The sequence below is a fragment of the Bolinopsis microptera genome, chromosome 5, assembly GCF_026151205.1.
Source record: "Bolinopsis microptera isolate Bmic1 chromosome 5, MBARI_Bmic_1.0, whole genome shotgun sequence".
NCBI lineage: Eukaryota > Metazoa > Ctenophora > Tentaculata > Lobata > Bolinopsidae > Bolinopsis > Bolinopsis microptera.
In genome coordinates this window covers 2,931,636-2,944,525 of record NC_087076.1, presented here as the reverse complement: position 1 = coordinate 2,944,525, position 12,890 = coordinate 2,931,636, and the positions used below count along the sequence as shown (strand labels likewise).

The 12,890-nt window shown below is 39.7% G+C and overlaps 1 protein-coding gene across 1 annotated transcript in view; it reads left to right on the top strand.

Annotated features, from left to right (window-relative positions):
• LOC134815360 (ras GTPase-activating protein 1-like) overlaps positions 1 to 5,619 on the top strand; it is a 37,453-nt gene extending 31,834 nt beyond the window's left edge. Inside the window, exons 7-16 of the mRNA XM_063823883.1 lie at positions 528 to 736; positions 900 to 981; positions 1,213 to 1,304; positions 1,673 to 1,825; positions 1,948 to 2,337; positions 2,635 to 2,803; positions 3,017 to 3,234; positions 3,449 to 3,645; positions 4,256 to 4,436; positions 4,584 to 5,619. Coding sequence (XP_063679953.1) covers positions 528 to 736; positions 900 to 981; positions 1,213 to 1,304; positions 1,673 to 1,825; positions 1,948 to 2,337; positions 2,635 to 2,803; positions 3,017 to 3,234; positions 3,449 to 3,645; positions 4,256 to 4,436; positions 4,584 to 4,778 — 1,886 coding nt within the window. The 3' untranslated portion in view covers positions 4,779 to 5,619. The remainder of the gene's footprint in view (positions 1 to 527; positions 737 to 899; positions 982 to 1,212; positions 1,305 to 1,672; positions 1,826 to 1,947; positions 2,338 to 2,634; positions 2,804 to 3,016; positions 3,235 to 3,448; positions 3,646 to 4,255; positions 4,437 to 4,583) is intronic.
• The last annotated feature ends 7,271 nt before the right edge of the window (positions 5,620 to 12,890 follow it).

The following is a 12,890-nucleotide window of genomic DNA, read 5'->3' as shown; positions in this document are numbered from 1 at the left end:
CACCTCCTCTCTCAGTTTACACTCATTCTACACACTCTCACACCTCCACCGTGATCACCCTCATGTGTTAATGAATGTGTCGTCACGTCGCCCCTAGTAACGGGTCACATTCCTGACCGAGACTACCCTCGCAGGACCAGGACATTACCTAGAATCCTTCTTTACCCGGAAATAGGGCCCTCCATTAGCCGGATACCGCAGATTCCTGGGATATCTTAATTATTGGGAGCACACAAATTACAAATTAACTCAGATCGCAATTTGGATTTGTTCCCTGTACAGGGGGTTGTCTGATATAATCATGTGACATGCTGTGATACTGTCGTGTACGTTATCACAGTCACACGGCCCTTTTCCTGTTTCACATCATTACAGCTCATTTCACCAGTATCTCTGGTGCCTGATCACATCCCATCCGACCACAATCACTTTAATTGCCCTCAACTTTGACGTGCTTCATTTGATTTTACACCCAAAATGTAAAGATTTAATATCCTGTTCGATTTTGACACCTGCTCTTATTTCAGAGGACGACGGAAGATACGTGATAACGAATTCTGGCACCAACACTTTCTGTATGCACATCAAGACAGGAACTGATATAAAGTCTACTCAGATCTTCCCAACGGGGGATGGTAGATATATGATGGGATCTCAGAGCCACGAATCTTTGACTCAGTGTATCGACTCTAAGGGAAAATCTTACCCTAACCTGAGCCCTGTCAAACGAAAAAACGTAAGTTTTTCTTCTTTTTCCCTTGCAAGGTCAAATATAAATAACAGATTTAACTCCGATTCTAACTTAACTCCATGTTTTATACTACTGATTTGAGTCGAAAGCTGATAATATTAACGAACCAGCATGTTTGTGAGGTTTTACTAACTATTCTTATCTCCAGGTCCGGAGTGTTATCTACGGATCTAACCCTCAGAACAGACCTTTAGTACGAGATGATAAGATTCCTGCTCGATGGAGACCTTGTACGTGTTTATCATTTTTTAAACGTCGTTTTTGTGCGTGTTCAATGAATTTCCTTCAAATCGAAGTTCTATTTCTAGAAGTTTTCTCACCTCAACAAAAATTCTTTCAAATTATCTTATTATTTCTTCTTGTTTCACCCGACTTCCGGTGTTCGCGTCTAAACTGTATTTAATTAAATTTAAAAATAATCAAATAATGTCTTGTGACATGCTAAACAGTCTCATTTTCAGCAACCGCTAAAGAGTGGAAACCAATTAATATATTCTTCGAGACGGACGGAGACAATGCTGTTTTCAAGAGTACTGATAAAAAAGGAGAGAAGGTTGGTACATCATTTTCCGTTCTTGAAATTAGCAATAATTTCATTTCTTAGTTTTGCGATAAAATTAAGATTTTGTGGGAAAGTTTTAAGTGAATCTTACATCATCTCTTTGTGTTACTTTACCGAAAATCAACGCCCGTCTTTCAACATCGGTAAAAGTAATTTCATTAGAATAAGGTTTATTGATAAGCTTGTTTGACATTTAAGTATCTCTGACATCATTTGATAAAAGTCTCACTTTCCCGAATGCCGAAAATTACGCAACTTTCGTCCGTGTTTTAACACCCCAGCAGTCGTCACAATTCTGGAATTAGATGACATAAAAATGAAGGCGGAGCTGCAAAGTTTTACATATTTGCTTTCTGCAGGTCGAGAAGCTGATCCCGCTAAGAAGTTGCCGAGTGTACGAGGTTGACAAGAGCATGTTCAACTCTGCTTTCTGTTTGCAGATCGTTGTTACGGGCTTGAACCGAGAGGTTTATGGACATTTCATTGAGGTGGACAGTCACCACAAATACTTGGTTAGTTCGCCATTTCATTGTATTTATTTCAGTTCAGTGTATTCATCAGTAAAATATGTTTTGATTCTTCTTTCTCTAAACCTTTTTACTTAAAGAAAATTTAATGATCTTATCTCACACAGGAACTGCTAGCAAAGCTCCAGAACGAGCCATATCCGGTTGACAACGGACCCAGCCGACCAGGAAAACGGATGAAGAACCTCAGGATCAAAGTGTGCCAGGTAGACGGACCTGCTCCCGTTAGTTTGCCCGGTCCAGTGTTTTGCCAAGTTGGATTCGATGACTCCACCGTGCAACGAACACCCAACGCTCACAGCCCCAAGAAACTCTGTTGGAACAGCACTTTGCACTGTAAGCACAGTAACATCTGTAAAAGCAACGAACTGAAAGTAAAGTTGTGTTACAGTAAGAACAAGAAGCCCTGCGAGCTCGATGCAGCAACAGTACCCCTTAGTGAACTTGATAACATGACTTTCAAGACTCTTTACCCTACCCTCAACATCAAGGGCCAGGTTAGAACCGAAAACATTGCATATTTCCTTTTTAATCCCACACAAATTTACTTTTTGGGTCACGTTTGCGGAGTTCTATTGGAGTTCTGCTGACGATGTGCACCACTATCGGTTTTATATACTTTTTATCGTACAATTCTAATAGAATTTAAGTCGGCTTTATTTTGCGTTAATTTCTTTTGAAATTGATCACGTATTAACTTTATCAATGTTAAGGTGCATTCTTGCGAATTCCTATTTTAAAATTATACAAATGGCATTATACCCGATAAATTCTAACGTTGTCTCGTGTTTCAGAATAACCAGGCCAGGTTGAAACTGGAGCTTTACTACCGTGATCACGCAGTTTTACAGTCATCGTATTACCACGATCTGGTGAATGAGCTTCAGAAGGACAACTTCAGAGCCATCAAACTGTTAAGGCACATTCATTGGAACCAGGACTCGCGAGAAACATTCGCTAATGGTAAGTTTAAAATTATACGGATGTTGGGGTTAAGCGGGGTTGAAAGTTTGGCTATTTCTGGCCCTGATTTCAGATTCTCAGGTGCATGTTCAATAAGCACTGACATAAAATGCCCTCCACGTTTCCTCCCCTATCATCTGAGCAAATGTTTTAAAATTAAGTCTCTGAAAGGTTTGATATAAACTCAAGTCTGACATTCCTCCCGTCCCTCAGTGCTGCTCACAGTGTACGATAAGACCAAAGTGCACCTGATAAAGGAGCTCATATCGGAGGAGATTGCCCGACATCCTGAGAACGACAAAGGCTCTTTATTCAGGGACAACACCATCACCACCGCCCTGATGGTCGCTATCCTCAACGCTCCACCTTGTGGAGTATATTGGGATAACGTTTTCTCGGGCATTGTCGCAGATATGAACATGAGAGTCAAGGTGAGTTTCAGCATGCACATGTTGTGGGAATATTTCTTATCGCCCATGACTGGACCTGGAAGTTGTGGGAACCTGTAGTTTCCGTAGAAACGATTATACAACATTATCGAGCCCGGTGTCAAATTCGATTAATTTCGCACGTTATAATTTCGTAATTTGTCGTTTTATTTATCGTTTGATTTGAGTCAGAGCCTAACCCATTGACGTACTTCAGGCCAGATCAGAGACAACTAATCTGGATGAGGACAGACTGAAATCACTGATCGAGGAAGACAGAAACCGAGTGTTAGACGCTCTGATAAAGTCAGTATCTGAGATACCAGACACTATCAGAGATGTTATCCGACATATCTTATCTGAAGTGGCGTTGAAGTGGCCAAACGAACCCTCAATCCAGTCCGCTATCTTGATGTAAGTTCTTTGATTTTCTTTTTAAAATCCTTAAAGTTGTATAATTTGGCCGGGCGCAAGTTTGGAGAATATTCTACCAATGAGATTGTAAAAGCCAGGTCATGACACCTGCCTCAAGTTTGTGTGTCCATTAAAGGTGATAAAGGTGGGCAGTCTGAGTGAAACTCAGAATACACGGGGCACGGCTCGGCCGCTAATAAGTTTATGAATTGCTGCATCTCAGATGTAAATCATATTAGGAGTGTTAAGTCACGGCTGGTTTTAGGGTCGCCTTCTTTCCAGTAAACATGATTTGAAAGGTTATCGAATTAGCTACCGGCAATTCGCACCCAAATTATATAATGGCCCCTTAACGTGTTAGTCTAGCCTAACCTCCACGGCTTTGTTGGGGATTAAAGGAGCGTCAGTCTTTCTAGATCACCGCTTATCACTTTTCACACAGTGATAATTTCAGACCGGCTGTAATAATATGAACCACCGAACGCACATTCGTACAAATTGTTGGGATTGTGCTCTGTAACTGAGCACGGCCCGTCTAGGTGACTCTAGTGGCTGTAATATTACTGTCAGGTGTGTACCAGGCTGAGTCTAACTGATCCTATCTCCACAGGACGATTATGTTTGTTAGATTCTACTCCCTGAGACTCTCCCACCCAAAAGATAGGGATCTTCAGTCGATGCATCCAGACACAGCTCAAGCGCTCCTCAATGTCGCGAAATCCATCAAAAGGAAAGACGTTGGAGGGTTTCTGAGTGCGATAATCAACAGTGCTCCAACTTCAAATCTAAATGTAAGTATTCCCGTCCGAGGGTTTAAATAATCTATTTTCGTTCAACTTTAAACAGCTAAAGTAAGTATATGGGCACCTCGCGGTGCAGTACAAGTGAACATGTTTAAACTGTAAGAGCTTCTCACTGACCAGGACGCCTCCCCACAGGAGCAGACAGTACAGGATGTGTCAGGACTCGACGCTGGTGACGGCGCCCACCTCTTTCACCTCATTCAGTCCACTCTCCGTGCCACGGACTCTACATCACCCTGGATTCCTGCCTCCGACCAGGACCGAACTTCACTGAACTCTCTCAAACAGGTCCTGAAACACTTAGAATCTGTCGAGCAGGACGTGGACTGAACCACCACGACAAACTGTTTTTATACTTTTTCGTAGAGAAAAAGAGATAAAGACGGGTCTTGAGATTCAATTTCCTTTGCGCCGACACGAGCTGATCGCGGCGTTATTTCTACAACATGTTTTTAAGTTCGTGGAATTTGTTAGTTTTTAATATAGAACGTTGCTCGGCGACGTGATTTGGTCTGTTTCTTGACTTTAGGTAGAGTACTGTGATTCGAGGATCGTTTTTTACTTTTATACGAAGTAACTTGTGACTCCAAGCCGGACTGCAGAATGACCAGCAAGATCACTAATTCATCATTGCTCTTGCTGCGTTATTTTCTAGCATCTAGCATTACAAAAATCTATTTATGTAAAGAATAAACTTTAGTTTTAGGTTAGGTTTTGGGAAGTTATTGTCAATTATGTTTCCACCTGCGAGAAATTTTTCTATGTCCTATGTATATGTGATATTTCTGACGAAAGTAAAATAGCCAGTTTTCTAAGATGTTTGTTGTTCTGAACCCCCATGATCAATGTGTCCTAGTACATGATTCATGACTTTTGATGTAGCGGTAGTCTTTTGTCCTTTTCTTTGTAACTTGAAAAGTGATGTAATTTTAAATTTGACATTGTCAGTAGGTCTTCAAAATTTGAGTATGTCGGGGCATGGTAAATGGGGATATCATTGTATCTTAGGTGAATTTATACAGCGCAAGTTGAGTGGAGTTAATGTGTATGCAGTTATTTATTTGGAATGGATAGTTTGGAATAATAACGCTGTTGTATTCTGGTATTTACACTAATACTATAGATAACAATGTTTGTATGTTGTATAGAGTTTATTATTTCAGTTTTAAAATTTCGTGTCTTATTTTTAACTCTGACGATAGCATAAAAGTTGATCATCGTACAATGATCGTTCAATCGTGCCAGATACTTCAAATGGGGAAACTATTGCGATTTTTTTGCAGATGGTTAGTTTATTATGCACATTAACCTGAATTTTGAAGGCTGATTTTTGTTTTGGGGCAGATTTCTAACACACTGTATATATTTTTGCTCTAACCAGAGCCCTCTCGCTTCACATAGCCATGTGTCTACGCGTACTGCCAACTGCGTGACGCGCTTTGCGCTTGTTTCACAAGGGCTCTGGTTATAGAGCAACCCTCTCTGCTCTCGCTTACAGTAGCGCGCGACCGCCGAAGGCGGTACTAATACTATTCTATGTTATACCTTACTCGGAAATATTATGACTGGGATAAAGTGGTGGGTTTTAAAAAATTCCGCCATATTTTTCCCGGTCAACAATTTTACCAGTCATAATAAAACCCGCCGAGTCAGATTATGGGGTTCCAAGGGGGTGGTGATCATCATATTTTACCTGAAGTCTCATATGTGCTAGAGAAGACGTTTGAAGCAGTGGATGGAGGGCTGTAACTTTATTGGCTGTTGCTACCATAATTTCGTTATAAAAATCACAATTTGGTTATAGAAATCAGATTTCAGGATGGACCGTGATTCTCATTTCTCTTGGCCTTGCCCATGAATCAGTGGATCGTAGAGAAGAAAACAATTTATATGTTATAGAAGAAATCAATGGAGCGAGAGACATCAGCTGAGTCGCTCAAGATTGATCGCTTCTCGTGTGCAGTGTGTAAACTAAAAAAAGAGGGATTTTTTCCCGTTAAAGTAACTTGTGGCCACATCCCGCTAGAAGTAGAAGTGAGTAAACTGTGCCACTATTTCATGGTCCACGGTGGATTGATTACTGGAGCAGTTGAAGATGCAAAGCCAAGACGTTCCCAAATACCAAGCGGTGGGCAGGAAATCAAGCTCCGGCTGACCTTCAGAGCAGTAGCCCCACTAGCGGACAAAATGAAAGTCTTGTTAAGACAACAATACGACTTCGAATTTGACGGTCAGCAGCAGGGGGATATCAATAATGATAATGGAGGGGACATTAGCGATAATGAGAATGAGAATACGCTTTAATGAAGATTTGACTTATTATTGCTTAGATTTATTTTTCTTTCAATATACGTGTCTTTTTTTCTATTTCTGAGTAATATCAATAACTGTAAATTGAAATAAAATTAACTTCTTTAACAAGTAACAAAAAACAAAAATTTCGGTTGAAAATTTGTTGACCTCTGAAAAAAAAACTTGAAAGGTCGGCCACCGGTAAATTTATGACCGGGATAATTTGGCGGGTTTTGGGAAAGTCCGCCATATTTTTCCCGGTCATTAAATTTCCCAGTCATAAATTAACCCGCTACAATATTCCCGAGTAAGGTATTTTGAAACAATGAACAAGCGTTCACATAGCCATGTGCCTACGCGTACTGCGTGACGCGCTTGTTTCACTGCAAGCGAGAGGGCTCTGGTTAGAGCAAGAACAAGCGCGTCACGCAGTACACAGTAGTAAGCGTAAACACATTAAGTTTAACAATAACATTAACGGGTGATACTCGTAAAATATTTGTTTCAAATATTCAGGCAACAGGACCGTCGACGAGTCCAACTCGGCGCGCGTCCTGGTACTGGTACAGTGGTAGGTTATAATTATAAACCTACAAGTAGACACATGGCTAAGTTGTAAGTGAACGTATATACAATTACAAGTCGTGACTAAAAAAAGTGCCTCAATTTTAATCTGTGGACTGTGGAGTGTGGAGGGATTTCTGTACAGAAATTCGATATAAGTTAAGTTTCTTTGTTTGTTTGAAAACCCCGAGGGGTACCATTCGTCCATTCGTTTCCCAAGATTCGCCCTATTTTATCTGTTTTTAATAAAATATCAGTAGTATTTGCTGAGCGGAGCTCATATCCTGTCCATGTCAGTGTCATTCCGCAAAATCTTTGCTACACGTTGTATCATGTATACCCCTCTTGTTGCTTGTGCAAGCGAAGCGTGCACTCCGGCCGGCTTCGCGTGCGATCAAAAGGAAATGCACTTGCAACTGCAAGCGTGTGTCAACCAAATTTCTCTATTCTGGCTGAATTTGGGAAATTTTAGTTTTCTGTGCCTCCGGCAGACCAATTGGAGAACCTTTCCGTCGTTAACTTACGGCACAATAAAGTTCTCATACTCATAGTTGTCATATTCTGGACAAAAAGTTCGGGGTGGAAAAATGTTTGAAAAAAATTCAACAGACTTTAACTTGGACGGATCTTAAATGAACAGACTTTATTTGAACGGACATTATAAATGAACGTTAGGGCCTCCAGCGTTCAATTAATGTCCGTCCAAATAAGGTCCGATAAGGTATATGACAAGAACAAATTCTGAAAGTCTCAAACTTCTATTTTGTTCATAAGTTAGAGCCATAATTAGATTTAGATATTGCGCTGTGACAAGGACAAAAGAAAATCGCGATTATTTAGGCCAAACATCGCGGCGCTGCGACAAGCAGAACTAGGCAAAATCGCAGCGAATTCGCAGAAATTTCCACGGTTCTTCAAGTGAACAACAAGTTCAAAGTTGTTCTTAGGCACGTGGTTCTGGAACAAATAGTCCTATGGCATATTATCATTATGGTTATCGGACAGAATGAGGTTTAAATCAATTTACATTTTGAAGCTCAGTGGCTTTTTGTGGGCGATTTAGAGGTGGCGGCATGTTGCCAGCATTGTGGCATCCTTTGTATAATTTTTTCGCTATCACTATTACTATGTTCGTAGAAATATTTCCTTTACCCTCATGAGTTTTTGTCTATATTGTGTTCGAAAAGGTATATTATAAAGTCATAATATAGATTCATAATATAGATTAATTATCTTAACAATTGGTCAATGTTCTCGTTGTTCCAAATCTCACTAGTAACAGATTAACTGCTAACTAACCTTATGCCTAACACATTTGACATCACATACATATTATGCTATTTGATCCAGAAAACCCACTTCCCGATACTCCTGAAACTTGAAATTTTTTTACAGTCGATTTGGTCAACGTCTAGACACCCTGCAAAATTTCAAATCTCTAACTCATTTTTAACATGGTTTTTAACATTTAAGGCACCTAAATATGGCGATTTTGGGGTTTTTACCTAATTTCGTATAACATGCTGGCGCGTATTTTGCGCAAATTTCTTAAAAACCTCCACATAACTATTTCTTATTCCTGTCATCTTTAAAATTGAATTAGAATGTTTTGAACTTAAATATACCTGCTGAACTATTTTCGATGAGTCTTAATAGCCTGGTCGCAGCACTTTTTGTGTTTTAAGTTTAGCAAATAAAAGAAATTAGCAAATAAAGTAAACAAACGTACATAAATAGGGCAGTTTGTGAGTTCAAGTACAAAGTAAGTAATGAGTATCATTCAGTCGGGGGCAATGGCGCAACCGGCTGTTCAATTCTTAAACTGGACAACAGAGTTTCGTTTAATTTCATATTTTCATCCTCAATGTCAGTTGTCGTGCACAATCCACCATACTGCAAAGTTTCAGTATCATCTACTGCTTTAGACAATCCGATGTTTCTTCTCATCATCCGGAGAGCATGACGCTCAGCTCTAGGAAGAATAGGTGTTGGTGGTGACGAAACTGTAACTATCTCTTCTTCCATCAATCTCCTCATTCTCTTCTTGTGTGGCCGAGAATCAGTGAGTTTAGTTGGTCTTGTTGGGTTTCTAATTTCTGCTTCAGTAGAAATTGTCTCTCTTTCAGAAGGTGCACGTATCATCGAAATTGATAAATCAGTTATACTCTTCGCGATTGTTAAGGTCCTCTTGAACAAAAAACCGAGGTATGGATCATATAGTAATGGATTTATGACAGAGTTGATAGGAAGGATCACTATCGAGAATGTTGCATACCAAGGTGAAGCATCTACAATAAGTAAATAGTGCAATCCTGACACAACAACAAACGGCACCCAACAGAAGAAGTCCGTCAAAATTATAATAGTTATTTTACGTTGAATTTGTAATGAAGTAAATCGCCCTTGAAGGCCAGCTCTTTCACTTTCAGAACATTTTCTCACGTATTTGGAGAAAGTCGATGTTACTACATGTATGTTTATAAGAGCATATGAAGAGAAAATGATGAAAAAGCATGCAAAGTTTAAGGAGAGCAAGGACAAGGTGTAAAAAGCTTGAGGATCTTCTGGGGTAACAAAATACTTGAACAAACAGACTCCATCGTTGCCATAAAAGTGTAGCTTGACACCATTGACACCACCATATCTCTGAGAAAACATGTTCTGCACAAGACGCCGAATCGTTGACCAGGGTAGATTTGGATTTCCCCTATACTTCGAGTAGTACTTTTCCAAAATCGCGACGTGTTTCTGTTTTGATGGAGCACCGACAAAAAGTTTGATTTTTTTGTCATAGAGAAGACCATTGACAAAAAAGTCCTCAAGTCTGTCCAGTAATGGCAGGTACGATATTGTGAATGAAGCTAGCAACACGATAGCCACCAAAGCCAAAATGATGAATGTATACCATTTGTTTCCAGTTGTGCCAGGTCTCGCACTTCTTATATTGATGACTCTACACAAGCTGAGAACCACCATAGCAAACAGCGATATCTGAGATCCAGTGGAACTTACCACGCCCAAAGCCGCACAGTAACCACTTGTTAGCCAGACCAACCTTTTTTTGCAGTATGTCTCTTTGAGGAGAACGTTAACTACTGATAAAACTACAAGATATAGTCCAACCATGAAGTCCCCAAGTGATATCATGAGAATCATCAATTTGTTCAAGAGTTTGTATGAGCAACCAAAATCTCTCAACTCAGTAATCGTTCTCATGAAAACTATGGTGTTAAATAAAGTGGCCAGAAGTCCAATAATCCACGAAGATACCGACAGAAACGGGTTATCAATAATAGATTTAGAGTGTGAGCATTCATCTGAAAAATCCTCACAGTCATAATGGCCATCTTCAACCCTGTTAAGCGGGATCATTTTTCCACTTTCTTTGCATTTGAAATGATTGATGCAGTTAATTTCATCCGAACCATCCCCACAGTTATCCACCAAATCACAAACCTTATCATGGGTGACACAATAGCCATTGTTACAGGGGAAAAGGTTGCTAACATAATTTCCTTTTTTCTTAGAGGCAACAGTCAAGTAGTTCTTCCCGCTCAAAGTGAACACCCGATTATGCTTAATGTTATAACAAGAATCAAATTTAACTGGCTTCAGGATGCAGGAAACGTTGCTACAAAATCCACTGCAGCTTAAGTGGACATAGATTTCTCCATAGACGAAACTGCACAAGGAGTGATGGTTAGATTTAAACATCGCAATCGTTATCGGCTGAGTTGGTACCCCGAATGGTTCATCAAGTGAAGTGAAGTTAGTGATTGAGTGTCTTTCAAGAGTGGGGTCCTTTTCCAAATTCTCTAATCCCGGTATATAGTAACCTATATAAATGTTACCATTATGTTTCACAATTACCTGATTTTGTAAACCCCGATGATTTCTTGAAACTTCGCAAATTTGGGTCCCTTTATCGCAAGTGCCAGTTCGGTCACAAAGATTGTCATATTCTTCGTATTCTTCTGTAATGGTGGAACACAGAAATACATCTGAACAGGCTGTGCCAATTTCTACATATCTTTTTGTCCATCCTTGGCCACAAACCTTCCAGGAGTCGAGATCTTCGTCTTTGCCATTCAAACAGTCCTTCACTCCATCTCCTACCCAGCTAAGAGGTATTGGCTGTTCTGTTCTTAGTTGATTACTGTCGGAGAACTTTCGTTCGCAAGTCTGATTTGTCAAGGATTCACAAATGGAGTTGTCTTCGTCTTTGCCTTCTGGACAATTTTTGTGTCCATCACAAAACTGATGTTTGTGAATCACACACCCACCCTCTGCGGCATCACAATTCTTATCTAGTCCATTGTCACATAAACTGGTTTCTTTACAGAGTGCGTATCGTGTGACATATGTCATATATCCATCAACTTCGCAGAGAAGCGGGGAATCTAAAACACGAGAACAATTGAGTTGATCTCTGTAATCCTGGCAAACAAGATAAAGTTCAATGGGAATTGCGCATCTGTTTCTTTTAGTGAGAGTTAAGTTTTTCGATCCGAGTTTTTCGGTGCTTGTACAGGTTTCATGTCCGATGCAATCAGTTTCATCTGAATTATCTAAACAGTCCTGATAACCGTCGCATAAGACAGCGGGTGGTACATAACTAGTATACCAATTCTGGAAGCCTATTCTCTCGTTAAAAGTGTTGTCACAAAATATTCCATAGTTATCGAATTCCTTTACAACCAATTTCGTCTTCACATAGATAACAGCTACATTTTTCGTTGCATTGTTCGGTTCCTTTGATCTGAAAGTTTGTTCTCAAAACCGGACAGTACAACAAACATGAGAACTTGCAGAAATTATCTTAAAGATAGTATAACAAGTTACAATATTTCGAACTGTTACTTACATATTGGTCCATGGCATCTTTGTTACAAATAAACATTTCCTTATCACAATTTTGCTCATCTATTTTTGTATTGGAACAGGAATATTCACCATCGCATGAGTAATAGTACATCATATCGTATCCTCCATTTCCCTGAATCCATGTATTCTTCGTACTATAGAAACGGCACATAAACGAACCACAGAGAAAAGGGGCATCTTCTTGAAACTGATACTGTGGACATGTTGCGTGTCCGCAAACTTGATAGAACGCTGGATCATTCTCACATATTTCTGTGTGCTCCTGTAAGAAAATGTTATGTCAGACTTGCTAAAATAAAACTTCAAAGTTCTTTCTTATATTATAAGGCTCCGGGTAGTTGAAATTATCAAGATTCTACGTATTATTGGACGCTTAAACTGAACGTTTTTAGCAGTCGAAGCATTCTTGGAACGAGTTGAGGTCAATCTGTCTCCGATTTCATAATAGGTATTTATGATTATTTATGAGGTTGCCCCCCCCTCCTAAAATAACACCACAAAACTTTACCTGGAATTCACATATCTCGATTGGTACTTGGTAGTAGATATTGGAATGAGTACATTTGTAGTAAGTTGTCCCGTTTATATTACACTGCATCTTTAGATACTCCCTAACCTCCACTATTTGGCAATCTACTGATACATCTGAAGATGGGGATTTTTACTTATTTCTGTTACCCGCTTTATTTGTTTTTATCACAA